This window comes from Sander lucioperca, chromosome 10, assembly GCF_008315115.2.
Source record: "Sander lucioperca isolate FBNREF2018 chromosome 10, SLUC_FBN_1.2, whole genome shotgun sequence".
Classification (NCBI taxonomy): Eukaryota; Metazoa; Chordata; class Actinopteri; order Perciformes; family Percidae; genus Sander; species Sander lucioperca.
The window spans coordinates 3594431-3615215 of NC_050182.1; the positions used below are offsets into that span (position 1 = coordinate 3594431).

General features: G+C 40.8%; 1 protein-coding gene across 1 annotated transcript; it reads right to left on the minus strand.

The window, feature by feature from the left end:
- Positions 1 to 1921: 1921 nt before the first annotated feature.
- rps19 (ribosomal protein S19) lies at positions 1922 to 14137 on the minus strand. The gene is made up of 6 exons (XM_031289129.2): positions 13990 to 14137; positions 8578 to 8648; positions 8275 to 8375; positions 4641 to 4824; positions 3931 to 3985; positions 1922 to 1976 (listed from the first exon to the last, which is right to left on the minus strand). The coding sequence occupies exons 1-6, from the start codon at positions 14107 to 14109 to the stop codon at positions 1944 to 1946; spliced, it is 564 nt and encodes a 187-aa protein (XP_031144989.2). The 5' UTR covers positions 14110 to 14137; the 3' UTR covers positions 1922 to 1943.
- Between the last annotated feature and the right edge of the window lie 6648 nt (positions 14138 to 20785).

The following is a 20785-nucleotide window of genomic DNA, read 5'->3' on the forward strand; positions in this document are numbered from 1 at the left end:
CTGGCCCTAGATGAAAATGAGTAAGAAAACAGAGTGGATGTTGTTGTTTTTTACGGTCAGTTGGTCCTACTACACATAACATTTCTGTGGTAAGCTCCTGAAGCTGTTACGATAAACCAAATTTTGAGGAGTGTTCATATAACGCATAATGTAGGATGAGCATAATGTGCGTGTTCATATAACGCATAATGTAAACAAATGTAGGAAAAACCCTTAAAACTGTATGCACCCAACTGCACCTCAAACTCTTGTAAAATGTCAGGCTTTTTTAAAATACTGTATCTATTTATAACCAACTTCTCCTTAGAAACAGGATGGGGTTACTGATTTTAGTCCATGAGTAGGCACCTCAGAGGAAATCACTCCAAAGTGCATATACGTATAGCCATGATAGATATTCTATAGGCTTTGGCACCCTCTGCAGGATTCCAGAAGCACCACCAAATTAAATCAGTCAAGTGCTCTCACTGATTAAGCTGTGTGCACACAGAACATGCAAGTGTCTTCAGAAAAGCGCAATATATTGTATGACCGTGACTAAAGTGAAAACCCAATATTTAAGTCATACATTTTAGAAAAGACTTGTAGATTCAACTATTAACTCAATATACTACTTAGGCTTCTTTAATAAGACAAATTAGGCTCAAGTAGCAGTAAAGGCCTGCTTTAAATGAGCCATCCACCACCCCTACACACATTAAATCAATAGTTTCTTCTCAAACATCCCAGTTATCTTGGCAGCGATAATGTAAAATAGTAAATGTACACTATTTGTTCAATGCTTTTAACATTATCAAGTTGGTTTAAGAACCTGCTATTGGTCTGTATCTGTCTCTAGGTGGCACTGTGGCCCTGAATGAAACCACTTAATCATGACGCCATTCCTTAATGGCTATTGAATTGTCAAGAAGAAACGTATTTGTCATATACAACCATACAATGTTGTATAATTCAATCTCTGCATTAAACCCATCCCAACCATTAGGAGCAGTGGACAGCCACATACAGCGTCCAGGGAGCAACTTGCTTCAGCTACCTAGTGTTTTTATTCCTTTGCCATCACAGTATCATGGAGCAATCTGTACAAACTACATCTGAAACGAGAACACAGTACCAGAAAAAGACTGATATAGAAGTAGAGCTGGGCGATATGGAAAAAAAATCTAATATATTTTTGACCAAATACATCGATGGTGATATTGCAGTGTTGGCTATTGGTGCTTTCACTAAATATTAACAATGAAAGTTTTGATTAATCATCACCAACAATGTGAACACAATGACTAAGTGGGTCAAATAATAAAAAAAAGCTATTAAGTTCAGAAAATTACATACTGTAATACAGCCTTTAAAACCAAGAAAAGACAAAACTTGGGTCATAATCACAATATCCCAAATTTAAGACCATATCTAGCCTCATATGGATGTTGATTTAATATCGATATATTGCCCAGCCCTATATGGAAGCTAAGTGCATTGTGAAAAGAGCGTTTAGCCACTGATGAGACTGTATTGTCTCGCTGATGGGAGATCCCAGGAAGCCTTTTCAAAACTGCACCCAATAGTTAGCTTTTCCTGGTTAGAGGATCTGAAAACACCAATAGTCAGTTGCTGCCCTTTAAACTAAGAGGCATTTAAATCAGCTAGGATGATTTCATGCAGCAGCTTGCTTTCCTCTAGCCAGCTCAATTCCAAGTGTTTATAAGTGTTCCAAATAGCTCATCAGGGCAACTATCTCGTCCTTAATTGTCCTCTTGTGCCAATAAATTTGACTAAACAGCATTAAAATAGCCCAAAGACCCATTCAAGCAATTTCTTAGACAATGTGAGCGGAGTACTTCAAAAATGCTGATCAGACCAATAATGCTCTCGGGTTCATCTTCATTGTTCACATAAATTAAAGACAAAGACCACACAGCGCTTGACTTTCTCCAAAAAAAGATTTATTGAACAGTTTTCTTGTTTGCAGCTGCGACCTGTGGAAAAACAAAACAAAAAAAAAAAAACATGAGGCATATTCAGAAATTAAGTCCAAGAGCAGACAAGGTGTTGCAGTGCCTTTGAAAACTTGCATTGTCTTTCAATCAAAATCCAATTACTTGCTGTGGCAAAAAAACAAGAAAAAACAAACAAAAAAAAACTACTTTAATGGTTTCATGCTGCCATTGATGGTGCAAATGATTAACTATAATTTGTGTAATAGCGATCAAATGTAAATTCCCATCTGCCTAATATTCTACTGGTTTACCATTTACTTGTACATTTCTAACATTAAAACCCACTGCAATATTGTGTTTGAACAGGAAATGTGCAACTTAAGGAAGTAAAATACTATTGAAATGCAATTTCATGGGCACTTAAGTGAACACAGTTTGGAGGACAAACAGTTTCAGTTGCTGCCAAGAACACCATGAACAGTCTTCTGACAATACATGGCAGAAGACTTGCTTGCAAGAGAAAAAGCATCACTCTTAAAAAGCTATCAGAAACTACAACACAAAAGGGGATTTGTGAGGAGGTTGCAGAGCCACACAAACATGCTTTGTGCCAGTTTTGTGCAGCAGGTAGGCGGAGTTAGGCCCAGGTCTGCTCATCTGTATACTGCTCATTAGCATGGGTAAACAAGGAGAAAACTGGTGCCATACGGCAGACTTGCCAAGCATGAAATTCCCTCCACATGTTTACCCCCTTTACCCTTGGATTATCACAACACTGCTGCCTCTCGCCTGATTTTTGACACGGCCCAACTGTGATTTGTTTTTTAGTAGGCAAACAAACAGTGCCAGTAGTGTGCCACACAAGACGCATAACTCACTTGGCTGGCAGGAAAATTTGCCCAAGGACAAGTGCTTCCTAAAGCCTTGCATAATGAAGTGACACTGGGGCCGTGTACTCTAGCAACAGACAGGGTGTCTCATCAAAGTAATGGTATTTCTGTGATCACACCCCCCCCCCCCCCCCCGTGTGTCTGAACATCACTAAATCATTAAATGACAGAATGTGTGATACACAGCCAGTCATAAAAAAAACAACCATTGCTTGGCCAGTATGAGGTTGCGATGATATTCATTCAACGGCTCAGGAGCCTGATACTGGGGCATTTAAACTAGCAGTAGGCTAGACCAGGCTGTAGCACACATACTAAAAAACTCCTTGGCACAATGGTTACCATTTAAACCATTTGTGTTTTTCATTATTTAGATGGTAGGAAACAATTTGAGAGACCGGTAAGAAAGGTCTGGTGGGACAATTCTCAGCCACCAGGATTGTTTATGACTGCCAGAGGGAAATGATCTTTACTGCTACAACACAGACCTTCGCTGCATTAAGGAAATGCTCTTACTACAACTGTCATGATAAAACATTAACTAAGCCAACAATCAGACTACACATAACTCGCTTCACAGACCTAGTTTAATCTATTAATGTATAAGGCTATTGTACTGTATAAGGCATAGCGCGTTCTCAATGAAATTGTAATAAACGTCTCAAAAAAATGTCTGTTACAACCCGTTTCTGCACCCCTCCTATTGTTTTCTATCAACCATAATTATTTCATTTTATCAGGCTTGGCCCTTTGTGTGGCGATGAGTGGACCATGTTAAAAGACATACTATCGTATGGGTAATTGCACATAAAAAAGCAACACGATACATTTTTGGGTACACTACTACTACTACAATAGCCTTAATAAATATTTTACATGCACTTTGATCAGTAATCAGATGGATCAGCTGATCCATTTATACAGTACGTGGCACTCAAAGTAATGATGCATCCAGAAGATGCTTAATAACTCAAGTATTAAAAACAACTCATCATCTGGAAAGTACATATGGTTTTACTCAGACTTTGACAATCCAAGTATTCAAATACACAAGTTACTTGAGTGTGTGTATGCCAACATAATTAGTGAAGTTAGTTTCTCACCTGGCCAGCAATTCTATCCAGATCTCTGGTCCCCTGGGCGGTAAGTCTGCGACCACTGAGAGAATGAGAACAGCACAAATGAAAACAGGAGAATGACGGGAACATAATAGAATACATCAACCTACACAACTTAAAAATCCATAGACAAAATGCTTAAGTCTTCAATAACTACTTTACGCCACATTGACCACATTATTATAAGCCACATGTCAATACTCCATCCATACTCGTTGGCAAAAATCACCACTCGACCCTGAAACAGGCAATTCAAAAATGGAATTTCATTTCCCTGCCCACTTGAATAAAAAAACCAAGCCAATCAATTAGTCCCCTCGCTACAGTGAGATTACATCTCAATTGCGGACTCGCAGGGCAAAATTCAAGCTTATGCATTTAGATTTCAAAGTTATCCAACACACATAAATGGGTCTCTTTGACATCATGGTTCTGCAAAGATGAAAATTACACTATTGCCAAGAATGAGTGGCCACATGTGTAGAGCAGGGTGTCAACTACCCCATGCCCAAATTAGCCCAAAAACACACCACATCATGTGCATGTCAACCCATGCATGTCGTCAGCTTTGACTACATGTACAAACAAGTCTCAGAATTAAAATTCAAAAAGTACCTCTTCAAAGCTTTTTTTAAACAACTGTGTGTGTGAACACTTAATTTCCACTCTAACAGGCAATCAATAGAGGCACTCACCCATTGGGATCCTTCTCAATCATCTTGAGCAGCTCAAGGGCCTGCAGCACCTTACGAGCCACATTCTTGGATCCTACACTGTAATGGGCAGGGCACACACCATTCCTCTGGCGACTTCCATAGATCTTGGTCATGGAGCCAACACCAGCACCTCCACGGAGATACAGGTGGCGGACTGTGGATGCTGTAGGGGTAGAAGAGATGAGGGCGTTTATGATGTGGCGTCAGTAACAATATGTTGCTCTGAGGGTACCCTCTCAACATGGTCAAATAGACATTTGGATAAGTGGGCTTATGGCCTCATTAAAGAAATCAAATGAAAATGAATAAGTAGCGCAGTTACACATTTCATGAGAAAAGCACTGGAGGTCAGATATAAACAGTTAAGAACTTGTACATCATCAGCAGTGAGTTTAACCTTACTTACACCTTTAAGCTATGGTAACAGAAGAAATCGTCTATAACGTTGTATTGTTGTCTATAATGTTTGAAAAATGGAAGCCAGGGCGGTCAGGTCAGGACTTTGACCTAAGTGAATACAGCGTGTAGCTCCTTTTAAGCAACAGTTTGCTTTGTTTGCAATCGTTTCTCAAAAGCATCATACGTCTTACAGTTACAGTCCAGGATATTGTGCACTTTTCCTCACAGAAAGTTTTCTATTTCAGTCTTTGGATCAGAATAAAATCTGTTTTACTACTGTGAGTTCGTCCAGCTTTACAGTAGGGGTGGGAATCTCTTGGCACCTCACGATTCGATTCTAAACCGATTATCGATGCAACAATTTTTTAATGTACATTTCCATGCCTGATTTAAAAAATACATATAAATCTGAGTTTGCTACTCAGAGTTTGCTAATCACTTCCTAGACAAAGCAGCTAGACAAAGCTTAGATTTTGACATATACAATATTTGTCACACACAAGTTTTAATGAAATGTTTTGTCTACTGAGGTTTTTGTTTGGTAGTCGTTCCATGCTTAAGCCTTAAACGTGCTGGTGAAAGTCACCTTCTCTCCCAGTAATCTTCCAGGTCAGAGGCTCAGTCATGTTTAAAGGTGGAGAATTGGCTTCTTAGAACATGAAACATGAGGTGGTCAGATGTAATGTGATAAAGTAGATGAACAGCCTATATGTGTTTTGCCTAATTATTTTATGTATGTCTTATTAGATCGTGTGTATATATACAAAAAAATGTTTTTCCTTTTGGCCATTTTTGTGTGTTTTTTTTCTGCCTAAACTCTAAGTTGTTGTCCATTATCCCATCCTCTTTCAGTCACTCTGTTTTCTGATTTGTACGTTCTGGAGACAGTAACTTTTAAATAATAATTAAAAAAAATCTTAAATAAAATAATCGATTAACTTATCAGAATCGATAATCAAATCGTTCTAGAGAGAATCGCGATGCATCTAAGAATCGATTATTTTTCCCACCCCTACTTTACAGATATCACATATAGCTAATGTAGCTAACAATTCCAGATAACACATTTTGCAATGTGCATCTCTGATCACATTTTCACTCACTATTAGTGGCCATTACTAAACATTGTGCCAAAATATGAACAATAACATTGCCGTCAGTGGGCTTATTTTCTAGCTAACCACCGCTAAGGACAAATCAAGCACATAGACGGCACCTTAGGATAAAGTTACGTGAACAGGTGATTTAAGGTCACTGCTCATTTTAAATGCAGTTTAGCAAGAAAACTGAGGGAATATTAGGTTTTTTTTCATTTTGGTTTTGAGCGCTATGCATCCCCACTAACAAGGAAAACGTTTTAAAGGCCAACTATTATAGCATTTTCAGGCTAATACTTGTATTTTGTGTTTGTACTAGAACATGTTTACATGCTTTAATGTTTAAAAAATTTTTCTCTCATACTGCCCATGGCTGCTGCACCTGTATTCACCCTCTGTATGAGACGCTCTGCAGGAGCGCCCGTCTCTTTAAACCCTCCTTCTAACAAAGCCCAGTCTATAGAGTACCTTTATAGCAGGACTGTGTACAGTGAAAAATCCCCAATAACGGCTTCTAAACCAAAAACTACACGACAAGACATGTCCCAGCAGTAATTTGACCTCAAAATTGGGGAGAAATGACCAGCATTGGCCGCCAGAATTACAGCTATCTCACGTTAGCGTGTAGCTACTTCATAGTTAGCACTAGGCTAACATTAGACTGTAATGAAACGAAGCAGCACTTTCTACCGTCAAAATTAGCAGATGAAGGCTTCTGAACTAAACACTACCCAATTGGACGTGTTTCAGCAGGAACGCGACACGAAATAGGGGGAGAATTTAACAAATTGGCAGCCAAGATGCCAACTTATCTCTGCCGTTAGCATGTAGCTACTATAATTAGCAGTGGGCACTAAAAGAATATAGCAGCACTTTCTACAAAAAGTTAAAAAAAAAAGGCTTTTTGACCAAATACTACATGACCGGGAATGTTTAGGAGTAATGTGACCCGGAATTGGGGAGAATTTAACACTGGCAGCCAAGATGACATTTTACTGCTGTTAGCATGTAGCTACATGTGACAATGTTAACACCGCAGTAGCGTAACACTCCAGTCCTGCCTACCTGGAGCAGATGACCAATCATAGAAGGCCGGCTAAGAGTTACGTAACACTTAGCCGAGAGTAGAAAAAAACTGTTGAAACCAGAGCGTTCAGAACAGCTTGAAATATGAACGTTTTAGCTCACTGGGGTTTCTCTAAAATACGTTTACCTCATTATTTGCCCACATTTAACATGAAAATCTGACATAACATTGTAGAGGTGACAGAAAATACGAAAAAGCACAATATGTCCTCTTTAAACATTAAGTGAAGCCCTGCACCGTGGAGCGAGGCAGACGAACCGCAAGGGGGCACTAGCTTCTCGTCTCATGTGGGTTCTGATAAACAGTAAATTTATCAAATTCAGTGCCCGTAACACTATTTTCCAAGCTACTAGTAGTCATATTTCACGAGACCAGCATGAGCGCGGTTTTCATGGTAAATAAGTAGTCAAGGCTTTCGTCCCCCTTTGTCACTCTGCATGAGGAGAAAATGCTGTACTTGTGCCGTTGTTCATTTAGTTGTCATGACTTTGCACGTGATGACGTCCTGTCACTGTTCCAGTCGCTCACCCTCAAAGGGGTGAGAGAGCGGACGACCGTTAGCTTGAGTTCAGTGGAGCGGACAGCTCTGCTAAGTAGCGTTATTACAACTTCCTGACATTTCATAAAATTGCAGAAACACTGTTCTTTACATAGACTTGTCAATCATTCTTGAGATCACAAAAACATTCTATAAGCCACCATAAAGGCATATTCAAATAGGTATCAAATCTCAGCAGGGTTTGTGCTGACATTTATGAAAGTATGCCCATGCTGCATTCATGACAGCCACAAATTACCATGTGGAATCTATAAACTTCTACATATAAACCCCGTTAGTGACGTTAAATGCAGTAAGAGTTATTTGGGGGGGGGGGCAGCATCAGCTTCCTAACACCAGCGTGTGGTTGAATTACATTGCTATGTTGTATAAATACTTTTGCAACTATCTTGGAACATTTACAAAAATCTTTGTCTTCTAGTGCCAAAGAGACACCATGGCCAGTGGGAAGGAACAAATATTTGGACTTACCGGCTCTGATGTAGAACCAGTTCTCATCACTGGGGGCCAGCTCCTTGTGCTTACCCAGCTTGACGAGGTCCACCCAGTCAGGCACCTTCAGCTTTCCTGACCTGGGGACAGACGAGAAGTGTGTAGCATTAAGTCTTTGTGATTAACTTTGTTAGCACTGCATGCAACAAACATTATGGTAAATTAAGGTAAAAAAAATAAGTTCAATGAAAACTACAATTACGGTACAATATGATCACTTGTGGGTGCATTATCTTTTAGAAATGCCAATAATAGGATGTGTGTGGAAAACAGAATACTAACTTTTTCAGGAAAGCCGACAGGGCACGGACAAACTCCTGCTGGTTGACGTCTTTCACTGTGACACCTGGCATCTAAATAAGAAGAGAAAGAAGACATTAACGTTACATTAATCAACTGACACACGAATAGACTGCGAGTTACAATCTTTACAAATCTTTAAGGATGTTCACTCTCCGTTAGAAATAATGTGATCTTTATTTTCAAATTCCACGAGGCTCAGGCCGAGGAGGGGGAGTTGCAGCCATATTTGACTCGAGCCTGTTAATTAATCCTAAACCTAAACTAAATTATAACTCGTTTGAAAGCCTTGTTCTTAATCTTCAACACCCAACATGGAAAACAGTACAGCCAATTATATTTGTTGTTGTTTACCGAGCACCAGGTCCATATTCTGAGTTTTTATCTGAATTCTCAGAGTTTTTATCATGCGTAGTCCTTCAATCAGACAAAGTACTTATTGTAGGTGATTTTAATATCCATGTGGACGTTGACAGCAATAGCCTTAGTACTGCTTTCAATTCACTGCTAGATTCAATTGGTTTCAGTCAGAGGGTGCATAAGGCCACGCACTGTTTTAACCACACCCTCGACCTTGTGCTATAATATGGCATCAAAATTGACGATTTAATAGTATTTCCGCAGAATCCTTTATTATCAGACCATTTTTTAATAACTTTCGAATTCCTACTACCAGACTATACGAAATTAAATAAAAGTTTCTACACTAGATGCTTATCTGACAGTGCTATAGCTAAATTTAAGGAAGATATTCCAACAGCACTTAACTCAATGTCATGCCTTAATATAACAGAGGACCGTTATGTTAACTTTAGTCCCTCCCAACTTGATAACTTTGTAGACGCTGCTACGGCCTGCCTACGGACTACTTTAGACTTGGTTGCTCCTATCAAAAAGAAGATGAAGGAAAGGAAACTAGCACCTTGGTATAACTCCCAAACTCGCAAATTAAAACAAATCTCACGAAAACTTGAAAGTAAATGGCGTTCCACCAAACTGGAAGAATCTATAGTAGTCTAAAAAATTATAGGAGGGCCCTCAGAAATGCCAGATCAGACTACTACTCAATACTAATAGAAGAAAATAAGAACCCAAGGTTTCTTTTCAGCACTGTAGCCAGGCTGACAAAGAGTCATAGCTCTGTTGAGCCATCTATTCCTATAGCTCTGAGCAGTGATGACTTCATGACCTTTTTTAATGATAAAATTATAACAATTAGAGAAAAAATTCATCACCTTCTGCCCACAGCTTCTAACGACTCACCATTGGGCGCAGGAGGGCTAGAGAGAACGATAAGATACATATTTAGACGGCTTTTATCCTTTAGACCTCCAACAATTAATGTCTCTTAGACCCCATTCCAACGAGGCTACTTAAAGAAGCACTACCCGTGGTCAACACCACATTACTAGATACAATCAATATGTCCTTATTAACGGGTCACGTACCGCAGTCTTTTAAAGTAGCTGTGATAAAACCTATTCTGAAAAAACCCACCCTCGACCCTGAGGTCTTAGCCAACTATAGACCTATATCTAACCTCCCGTTTCTCTCCAAAATCCTTGAGAAGGTAGTCGCTAATCAATTGTGTGACTTTCTGCATAGAAATAGTCTATTTGAAGACTTTCAGTCAGGATTTAGAAAGCATCATAGCACAGAGACGGCACTGGTGAAAATCACTAACGACCTTCTAACTGCTGCTGACAAAGGACTTGTCTCCATACTTGTCTTATTAGATCTTAGTGCTGCATTCAACACTATTGACCATACCATCCTCTTATAGAGACTGGAACATTTAGTTGGCATTAAAGGAATCACACTAAGCTGGTTTAAGTCCTATTTTTCTGAGCGATCCCAATTTGTTAATATTAACGATAAACCATCCAAATACGCTAAAGTTAGCCATGGCGTTCCTCAAGGCTCAGTGCTTGGACCAATTCTATTCTCCTTATATATGCTTCCTCTAGGCAATATTATTAGGAAACACTCAATTAACTTTCACTGTTACGCAGACGACACCCAATTATATCTGTCAATTAAGCCAGACGAAAGCGGTCAGTCAGCTAAACTTCAAGCGTGCATTAAAGATATAAAATCCTGGATGACCCACAATTTTCTGATGTTAAACTCAAACAAAACGGAAGTTATTGTGCTGGGACCCAAGCACCACCGAACTTCATTATCTAAAGATATAGCTACCCTAGATGGTATTGCCCTGGCCTCCAGCACTACTGTCAGAAATCTAGGAGTCATTTTTGACCAGGATCTATCCTTTAACACTCACTTAAAACAAACCTCAAGAACAGCCTTTTTCCATCTTCGTAACATTGCCAAAATCAGGAACATCCTCTCGCAAAACGATGCTGAAAAACTAGTCCATGCATTCGTTACTTCCCGGCTGGACTACTGTAATTCTTTACTATCAGGCTGCTCAAATAAGTCCCTCAAGACCCTCCAGCTGATCCAGAATGCTGCAGCACGTGTTCTGACAAGAACTAACAAAAGAGATCACATTTCTCCTGTATTAGCTTCTCTGCATTGGCTTCCTGTAAAATCCAGGATTGAATTTAAAATCCTTCTCCTGACCTACAAAGCACTAAATGGTCAAGCACCATCATACATAGAAGAGCTGTTAGTACCTTATTGTCCCACTAGAGCACTGCGCTCCCAGAACTCAGAGCTACTTGTGGTTCCTAGAGTCTCTAAAAGTAGAATGGGAGCCAGAGCCTTCAGCTACCAGGCTCCTCTCCTGTGGAACCAGCTCCCAACTTGGGTTCGGGGGGCTGACACCGTCGCCACATTTAAGAATAAACTGAAAACCATCATCTTTGATAAAGCTTATAGTTAGGGAGTGAGGAGTTGCAGCATAGTAGAGTAGATTAGAGGGAGGCAGGAAGTACAAGCCCGTTCCGGCAGGGGAGAGTACGAGCCCGGTCCAGGGCCCCTCTCTTTAGCCTGCCTCTCTTAGTTATGCTATTATGACTCTAGACTGCTGTGGGAAGCTCCTTTCAAGGACACAATGAGCTGCTCCCTCTTCTCTCTTTTCACTTGTCTCCTTTTGTGTGCATCTTAGTCCCAGAAATGCCTGTTACTAACCTAGCTCTGGGGAGTTTTCTCCCCGGAGTCCCTTTGCTTCTTCTTCACCCAGAACATCGCCTTGGAATTGGGTGGCACCTACACTGGGGTCCTGGGTGCAGCTGACGTTATGGACTTACTACACCCTGCGATTCCCCGCAGTGTCCGACTGCGTCCTGCCGCGTCCACCCAGGCTGCTGTGTCACACACTACACCCCGTAACGCCCTGCTGTACCCTACTATGACATGAACTACTACGACTACCATTGTGATCACTGTTTCACTATCTTTATTATGACTATTATTGCCACAATTCACCACTCCCCCAACTGGTGCCGTCAGACACCGCCTACCAAGAGTCTGTCCGAGGTTTCTTCCTAACAAAAAAGGGAGTTTTTCCTTGCCACTGTCGCAATAGCTACTGCTTGCTCTTGAGGCAACCACTGTAATAGTTGGGGCTTCGTAAACTACAGAGTTTGGTCTAGACCTACTCTCTGTAAAGTGTCTCGAGATAACTCTTATGATTTGATACTATAAATAAAATTGAATTGAATTTATGCCCTACGTGATCTTCAATGTAATATTTGATGCAGATCACTCTTTTGATACTAAAGACTGTTTTTCAGGCATGCTTCTTTCAGCTTAAGTTCTCTCTTCTTGGCTATGGTAATACACTTATGATGATGAAGCCAGAGCTCCTTCACTGACTAAAGCCGCGTTCAGACAGCCTGCGTCGGCCACCCTACAAAAACGCAGGTCTTTTCATTCATTTTGAATGGGGGTAGTGCGTGTACAACGGACTTGTGGCGAAAAGTTGAGACCGACGCACGCAACTCCACATCACGCTGCGGAGGCCAGTCATGTAACCGGAGATCAGATTTATGTTTGGAGCTATAGTTTGAGGTGGTGTGAGAATCCCGTACAGCAAACATCACTGACTTTATCTCCGCACAGAGAAAGTTTAAAAACGAGGTAAAAAAACAAACAAAAACACAAGCACTAAATTGCCCGGGAGTTTGTGCAATAGCTGAATGTTTCCTTTAGCATAAGCTCTCGCTGTGTCTCACTCCTCTTTTCTTTCTCCTGTGAAATAAAGCTGCCTTCAAGTGCGGTCGGAAACATTATCATGCGCTGTATTGATTTTAAAATGTTAATAACTTTAAAGCATTAAATAACCTTGCTCCAAAATTATATGAAGGATTTGTTGACCCCCTATGTGCTTGTGCGCTCCATTAGATCAGTGGATGCATTTCTGCTGGTTGTTACAAGATCCCATATTGTGACCAAAGGTGACCAGGGACTTTGCTGTTAGAGCCCCCAGACTGTGGAACACTGCCTACTAAATCAGACACCCACATTAGCATCTTTTAACCTTTACAACTTTCTTTAAAGGAAATGGTTTATGAGTATTTAATGTTGTTGGGTTTATCATCCCTCCTTGGTACATGTTTAACTTTCTTTTATCCTCAGGTGTTAATGTTTTATGATCCCTGTTTTTTGGAATTTTTTCTTCATTGTTAGTTTGTTTTTATCCGTTTTTTCTGTAAAGCATTTTGTAATCTTGTTAAGTGCTACAGAATTAAAGCTTTATTATTAGTTGTATCTATAATCTAACGTTAATAGAACATGGGACATGCTTAACGACATCGTTTCTTCGGTGTTATCAAATCCGACTATGATGTGTGGACATGACTGACCCGCTCTCTTAACGTACTGATGTAGCTAATTACTAAAATCGAAATGCCAATTTAACAACCCAAGCACCAAGCCAACAATTTACGTCTGTCTCACATGTGTGAGGGATCTTGGTCACACGCATTCAACCAGCATTGGCTTCCCCTTACAGCAGGGATGTAACGTTAACGTTAAGCGCTGACTGTCTAACGTTAGCTAACGTTAGCTGACCCGTCTCAGGACAAGCACCATTTAGTCGGAAACCCTAGTCATTTACAAAGACAATTCACTGACATCTCCATACCCTTCAAGTGATATCCATGTTGGCAATATGCATATTTACTATACGTTTTAACAAGAAATGCAAAGCTAGATAGGGACAGCTAACGTTAGCCACTAGCTAGCTAGCGGGCCTCAACGAGGTAGCATGGGGGCAGCCATCACAAACCGGTCCTATTCTATGAGCGCAACATTCAAGAAAAATCCTTATAACTAACAAACAAACAAGTCTAATATCCTCACGTAAAGCTCAACCAATATATTACTCTGTACGTTACATCCCACCTGAGCACCTTTCGTGGGTAAATGCTATAATTTTGAAGCAAATTAGTTTCACATAACCGAGGAACAATTCTAGCGCTTTACCTTGCTTGTGGACAGCGAAGGGAAGAGGGTGGAACGGGGTTTCCAACTGATGTTAAAACGGGCAAATCTCGTTCCATTACGCGAGACCGGAGCGTTGTTTTTTCCATCGATGCAGCTCATCACATCTATATACTTAGGCCATAGTCTAGGCTAAATCTATGACATCTACCGGCTACATTATAATTGGGACAAAGGTAAACTACGAGAAGCACAGAATAGATGTTTTGATCTCCCATATTCGCTGAAATACAGCTTTTACTGTTTTGACCGTGAACAGTTAAATCTATAATTGTAATCGTTATGCTCATACAAAACGACAGAGGCAGAGTTTATTTTGAGATTTTGAGATTGAGATTTGAGATTCTGGTGCCACAAAAAAACTGAGGGTAGGCTATACAGAAAGGATAGACTATATTATTGTATTAGCCTGTAGTGTTTAGGCCTACTTATTATGATTCTACTTGTGTAATCTGTATTCCCTCTGCCCTCCTCAGGATTCCCACTTTCAATTAACCAACAAACATACTATATTCAAAATTGCAGCAGGCAAAAGTGACTTAGTTCATCTTTGTTTTTTATTTATATTGTGGGTATGTTTTTGTGAAATGCAGCTTAATTGGGTTCAGTGTGCAGCCTGGCCCTTTTGGCATACAGTGGGAGAATTATTTTTATAAACATATGATACGCTTGGGTGAATATCTGGAAATATAAGCACATTTTCCAGGCCATAACTGTCCTACAGTTCAATGAAGCTGCATTTGCATTTCTTCTTCTTCATCATCATCATCATCAACTCATCCCAACTCCATCAAAAAGCACATTGTCTTTGGAGTAAAGAGCTACCTCTTAATTTTCTTTTTTCTCTCTCCAATTAAGAGAAAACTGGAGAAATCAAGGAAAATCTGAGTAACAAGGTTTTGATAAGAGTGATGAATAAACCTTATTTCTGCGTATGTGTGTACATGCTCAAATGTGTGTGTGCTTTATTTACATATTTCCCTAGCTGGTGGAGGTGGTGTTGCCCTTTGCACATCTCAGATGTAAAGGGCAACATGCTCCAACATTGACACAGGTGATATGTTTGCAGAGACAGAGAGAGAGAGAGAGATAAAAGGCAGGTGAATAAGCAGAGGTTTATGAATCAGGTGTATACCTTGTCAGTGGGGGCAGACAGCTTAAAGTGAGAGAGTGAGAGATAGAGATCCTGGAGGGAAATAAAAAGGCAGCCAAGTCATATAGAGGATAGATTATAGAGCTTTGTATAAACTATCTGTGTCATCGCAGGGCTTCACAACAGGTAACTGTACCCTTTTTCCTAATTTACTGCTTTGATATTATATCAACATCCTGACTTTTCAACTCTCTAAAAAACTCTGACCATGCTGAAAGCTTTGGCCCTACAGCTTGAATGTTGTTTCAAAGAGCTTTATTAATTAATTAAGGCAAATTAGTTACACTGGGAGTGACCAGCCACCAATTTGAATTGAAAACTCACACAAGGTGGATTAAACTCCATGAATTTCTTCAGTAAATTAATTTTGTCAAGGCCCTTCAAGACGTGAGACAGGAGACAACTGTGTAAAGGGATTATGAAATGGTAAAAAGAGGTGATTTCAGCCAGTTATGATTATTATAAAAAAGTGACGACTAACGCAGAATGTTCTGAAAAGGTCAAACTAATTGGACAGGTGTTATATTGCTCTGGCAAATCATCTTTTTCCATATTCATCCACTCCGCTTCATGTGAGACCATTGTTTGAAAATGCACTAAAATTAGCTGCCAATCATTTTTGAATGCATTTGCTTGAAATATACTCACTCGCGAATGTGTGCGCTTGTTTGATTGAGTGTAAGTGTTTATGTATTTATGCATAAATGTCTAGGCTTGTTTGTGTTTCAGGGGGTGTGAGTGTGCGAATGGTGGGCCATGGGAGATGAGAGGCAAAACAAAGAACAGCAAAACAGGAAAGAAAAGAGAGTGTTAACAGTATGTTACCACCCAGCTTGGTGCTCATTGCTCTATGTTTGCATGGTGCTCACATCCTATGTGGAGAAGTTCCATCAAGTCTGGTCTGGCCTGACCTTTTCACTCTCTAGGCATGTTTACAGTTCTCCTATACCTATCAAAATATCTACTCTCCCCCTGCCCGTCTCTCTGCTAATAGTGTACACTTTCACATCTTCATCACATTCACATCACATTCTCTATCCTTCCACATCTGTGACCTACACCCCTGTGCTTAACTTCAACATTTCCTCAACCCTTTGTCACTCAGTTCTCATTTGTATTCTTTCTATTCTTTGCAAGAATAGAAATGCAAGTTAACGCTGCAGGGTCTTTGGTGAAAGACATGTTGGATGTAGGGCAGGAGTGGCAACTAGAGTGGGAGTGAATGAGGCTGTATTTGCATAAGCATCTATACATTTTTCTTTCATTTTTGCTCTTTCACATAATTATCAGTAATTACTTTTTAAACTGTACCCTTTGTGTTTTGCCTTTATCTGTCTCTGTCTTTTTTTAATCTCCCCCAGACATGGAGTTTTTGTGGCTGTACGCCCTGTGCCAGTGCATCCTATCTGTATCTTTAATTGTGGTGAGTGTGAGGTTGTGCATGGCGGTCAGTGGCAGCAGTACAGTGGCTGATGTCCAGGAGGGAACCCAGGGGGCCAGGCCCCAACCCGGGAGTGTCTCATGCTGTCTTCGGCTGTGCCTGGGCTGGGTGGGTGCTGTAGGGGGTGCAGTCGGGGTCCCTGTGAGAGTGTTACTCAACCTGCGAACCCCACAGTGTCTGTACACATGCATAATCATGGTGTGTTGCCCCCTGCTGGCCAGGCAGTTTACCATGTTCCTGTTAATGATGCTTACACTGGACACCCACCTGCAGCATCACTTGGCATACAGGTGAGTCGAGAAGTCAGTTTAAGCAGTTTATTTTTGCAGGGACTGCGCACAATTAAAAGTAGATGCACTAGAGTTAGCTAGCAGCTAGTTTAGATCTAATTTAACATAAATACCAATAGGATACATTGCATACAATGCATAAGATATTTTTCTCAGAAACATAATAATAAAGCATCACATACTACATTATTTAAGACTTTCTTGTATGTGGGTGGGTGAGGGTGAAATGTGGGTGGAACAACACTTTCAAGCGTGCTTTCAGCAGGAAAGGAAGCAAATTAATATAAGAGTAAAAGAAAGAGCAGCAAACATGTCAAGATATGCCATTGTATGGCATACTGTTACATCAAAATAGGCTGTTTTATCAGTACGCATACGGCTGCTCTTTATTACACACTGCTTATACCGCCATTTGAGAGACAGGGGTGATCAAGTGATCAATAGGCTCCAAGGCTCTGAGGCTCTTCGATGTTTGATTGACAGTGACCTATAAATCCAGTCTTTCAGTGGAAGAGAGACAGTATTATGTCTTTTTTTGATGGTCTCCAATTGCTACTCACCTTTTAACCAGTTGGTGTAAGTAATATGGGATTTTTCTACACATAATTCAGGAGGAGATCTCTTCCAATAGTCAGAAAATTATTTTAAAATGAAAATGCCCTTTTGCTAAGGTTTTGTATTTTTGGTGTTATTGAGAGATGAATGTTGAGGCAGTGTACGGCTGTAGGAACTGATCATGTTCATTTCTTTCTTCAGTTTAAGGGCATTTGAGTGCAGTTTTATAAATGTTATTGAAACATGTCCACCTCCACATGTTTGTGAATGCCAGATACTCCTCAGTGATGACCCGTCAACGAGCTCTCTATGTGGTTCTGCTGTGCTGGGTGGGCTCGGTTCTGTCCTCCTTCGCCCAGTTCATCGGCTCGGACATCCTCGACACCTGGAGAAGAGGCAGGACTGGTTCGGCCACAGCTGGCCTCGGGCTGGATGGCAACTGGACCACCTCTTTACCCCATCTTACCCCTTCCCCGCCGCCTAAGTACCACCATGACCGCAAGGTCATTGGACAGTACCTTCCATACGGAGGCTTCCTGTCAAAGTTTTATGTGGAAGACATGCACAACTTCACCTACGCTGAGATTCACAGCAGCCACTGGGGAGTGTGCGCACCTGACATCATTTTCAGTCCCCAGTTCCTGGTCTATGTCCATGGGATGACAGTGTTCATGCTCCCCTTGCTTTGCCTGCTGGTCATTTACCTTGACCTGCTATGCATCAGGCCCAGGAAGACTCCTTTCAGTCATGCAGACCCCACTAAACATGACTCCCGCAGGGTCCGTTCCCTGGCTCTGTCCCTCTCCCTTTTAGTTCTGCTGTGCCTGCCGCTCCACATTATCCATGCCCTCTTGCTTTTCACCCCCAGTACCAATCTTCCTGCCTGGATTCATGCAGTTGCCACGTTACTCTTCCAGCTGTACAGCCTTGTGCCCCAGATCCTCTTCACTCCTCCTCAGAAGCAGGTGGTGGAAGAACGGGCATGCTTTCCTCTTTCTGTTGCCCACCTTCCACCTCCAGTAGCCCCATCCAGAGGAAAATCTGTCCGTTTGGCCCTGTGTGAGGCAGTGCAGGCAGCTCCATGGTCTTCAGCCAAACACTCTCTTAAAGCCAAAGTGTGCCCAGAGGTCTGAATTTTTGAAGATCTATAGGTTGTTGTTTTCTACATAAACATTTCTCATCATCTTCAAGCAGTTAAATTAAAACAATGTTCCTTCCATGTTGTGTGTGTCTGAGAAAAAAACTAGTGTTTGCAATAAACAGCTTGTGGGCTAAAGAAGAATAAATACAGCATATTCCTGTTTGTTGTTGGCCTGTTAACTAATCAGCAACCTTATGCACAGACGCTATGAATAACTTACAAATCAAAAGGCCAGTTAATTATCAGGTCCCACACCAAATGTCAGTGAGAAAATTAAGTCTCCAGATGATGACAACTATCCTGATCACAGATGTCTGTTTTCTTTGACTGCTCTTCCTATGGGTCTTGTTCTAAGCCCATTCTAAGTCTCTGCTAAGCCAACCACCAGTAATGTAGATAATATGAGTGACAGCGTGATCAAACATTCAGAAATAACATATGGTCCAGAGAGGATGCAGCATCGTAGGGAAAGCATCATTCACCTAGTTATGACACAACATTCATGGATGTTTTGATTAAACTTGTAAATACAATGTGATGCTATCATGTAATAAAAAGGGCCTTGCTCATTCTTATTGAATTATTCATCTTGAACTGCGTTGGTGTAAAAAATGAGAAATCTGTCTCTTGCTGCACGGAACATTGACATGACATTCAACACTCTCACTTTTCTTTTTCCTGTTTGTCATGGTTGTAGAGCAGCTCTTTCTCTCCCTTCCTTCTTCTCTTTTCTCTCTTGGCCTCTCTGGGTTTGGATGGATTATTTTCCAGCTCGTTCCACAGATCTTGTGTCTCTTTTTCATTTATCCTCATGCTCGTTATGTCTTTCCCTGTTTTCCATCTCCTCTTTATGTACTAAATAAAAAACACAGAGTACAGTATGTCTTCCATCACTGCAAAGAAAATCCCTGAGAGGAACATATTATTGACATTGAAATCTGGTAAATGGGAGGGAAATATTATTTTTTTTGCCCATTCAATTGTTCTGTCTGCTGAAAGCTCTCTGCTTCCTGATTACGCTCGGTTTCGACACACTCAGGCACCTCAATCAATGCCTCATGCTATGCTGCCACTCTGTAAACACCTCCATGACTTGCTTGGGTCACTATGTCCAGTGAAGATAAGCCACATTCACCATCCAGAGTCTCCAGGGTTGGTTTTACAGATGGATAAAACTGTGTCTAATCCACCATGTAGCCACCAGAAATATAAAGAGTTTGTGTTTGGAAGGACTGTGATATCTACAGCAACTCGTAGAAATGAAATATGACAGTCATAAATGGGTCATAAACGGGGAATTATCTGATGTGAACCCTTTCCAGGACATTAATCGGTGAAACTCGCATCAGGGAGTAAGCATGTGAGTTATTCATAGATTCCTTGCTGTCATTACTGGCCAGATAATGCTACATTCACTGCATGTCATAAACCGGGGGAGGAATACAACCAACTGTTATCTGGCCCAGTCTCATTTTTTGCTTATGTCTATTGATTCGATAATCACCCTCTATAATCACAGTGGTGGTCTGATTATCATTACGTTTAGCAGCTGAGTTGTATCATTGTTATGGTTAGATAATGGCCGGTTTCCCAGGATGCACCAGAGCAAGCAGTAACAGCATTAGCGCCTATACCCAGCAATAAGTGCTTTGAATTTGATTGTGATTGAAATATTTCTTTATAGAAAACATACGAAACAGTGCTTGAACTAGAAAGTTTACTTTTCTGTCGAGTTTGTTTTTTTTTTACTGTGAGGAGAAGCAGAAGTAACAGTATCAAACAACCGACAAACACAACCAGACTGAGTGCTGTGAATCTCACAAGAAAACAACAGATGAAACCTTTGTCTGAAGGACATACACTGCTGTTCTGAAGACATATAAAGGGACACTATTCTCAGTTTTATTACTCATCGACCACAGCGGTTCTGATAGCAGGAGCTAGCTATGCTACCTTTACGTCATAAACCAAAGATATGTTTGGTGTCAACTTGTGTACGTGTGTGAATTGTTTGTTGGCCCGGAGTGTCAACTCATGCTGGTAGTGCCTGGCAAGTCCATTACTTTGATTGCAGTTTGACAATCTGTCTTTATGACAGGCGACCGTGGAGCCGGTGGACGAAAAAACACATCGATCTATTACCCTGCGACCTCCGGCGGCTTTCAAATCTAGCCCTGCACACTGATGGACATGTTGAG

Coding starts and splice junctions, on each gene's coding strand:
- rps19 (XM_031289129.2), bottom strand. CDS start 14,109: ATGAGCTGCATCGATGGAAAAAACAACGCTCCGGTCTCGCGTAATGGA. Junction 8,649..13,989: donor CTTCGCTGTCCACAAGCAAG/GTAAAGCGCTAG, acceptor CTTCTTATTTAG/ATGCCAGGTGTCACAGTGAA. Junction 8,376..8,577: donor CTGTCGGCTTTCCTGAAAAA/GTTAGTATTCTG, acceptor GTCTGTCCCCAG/GTCAGGAAAGCTGAAGGTGC.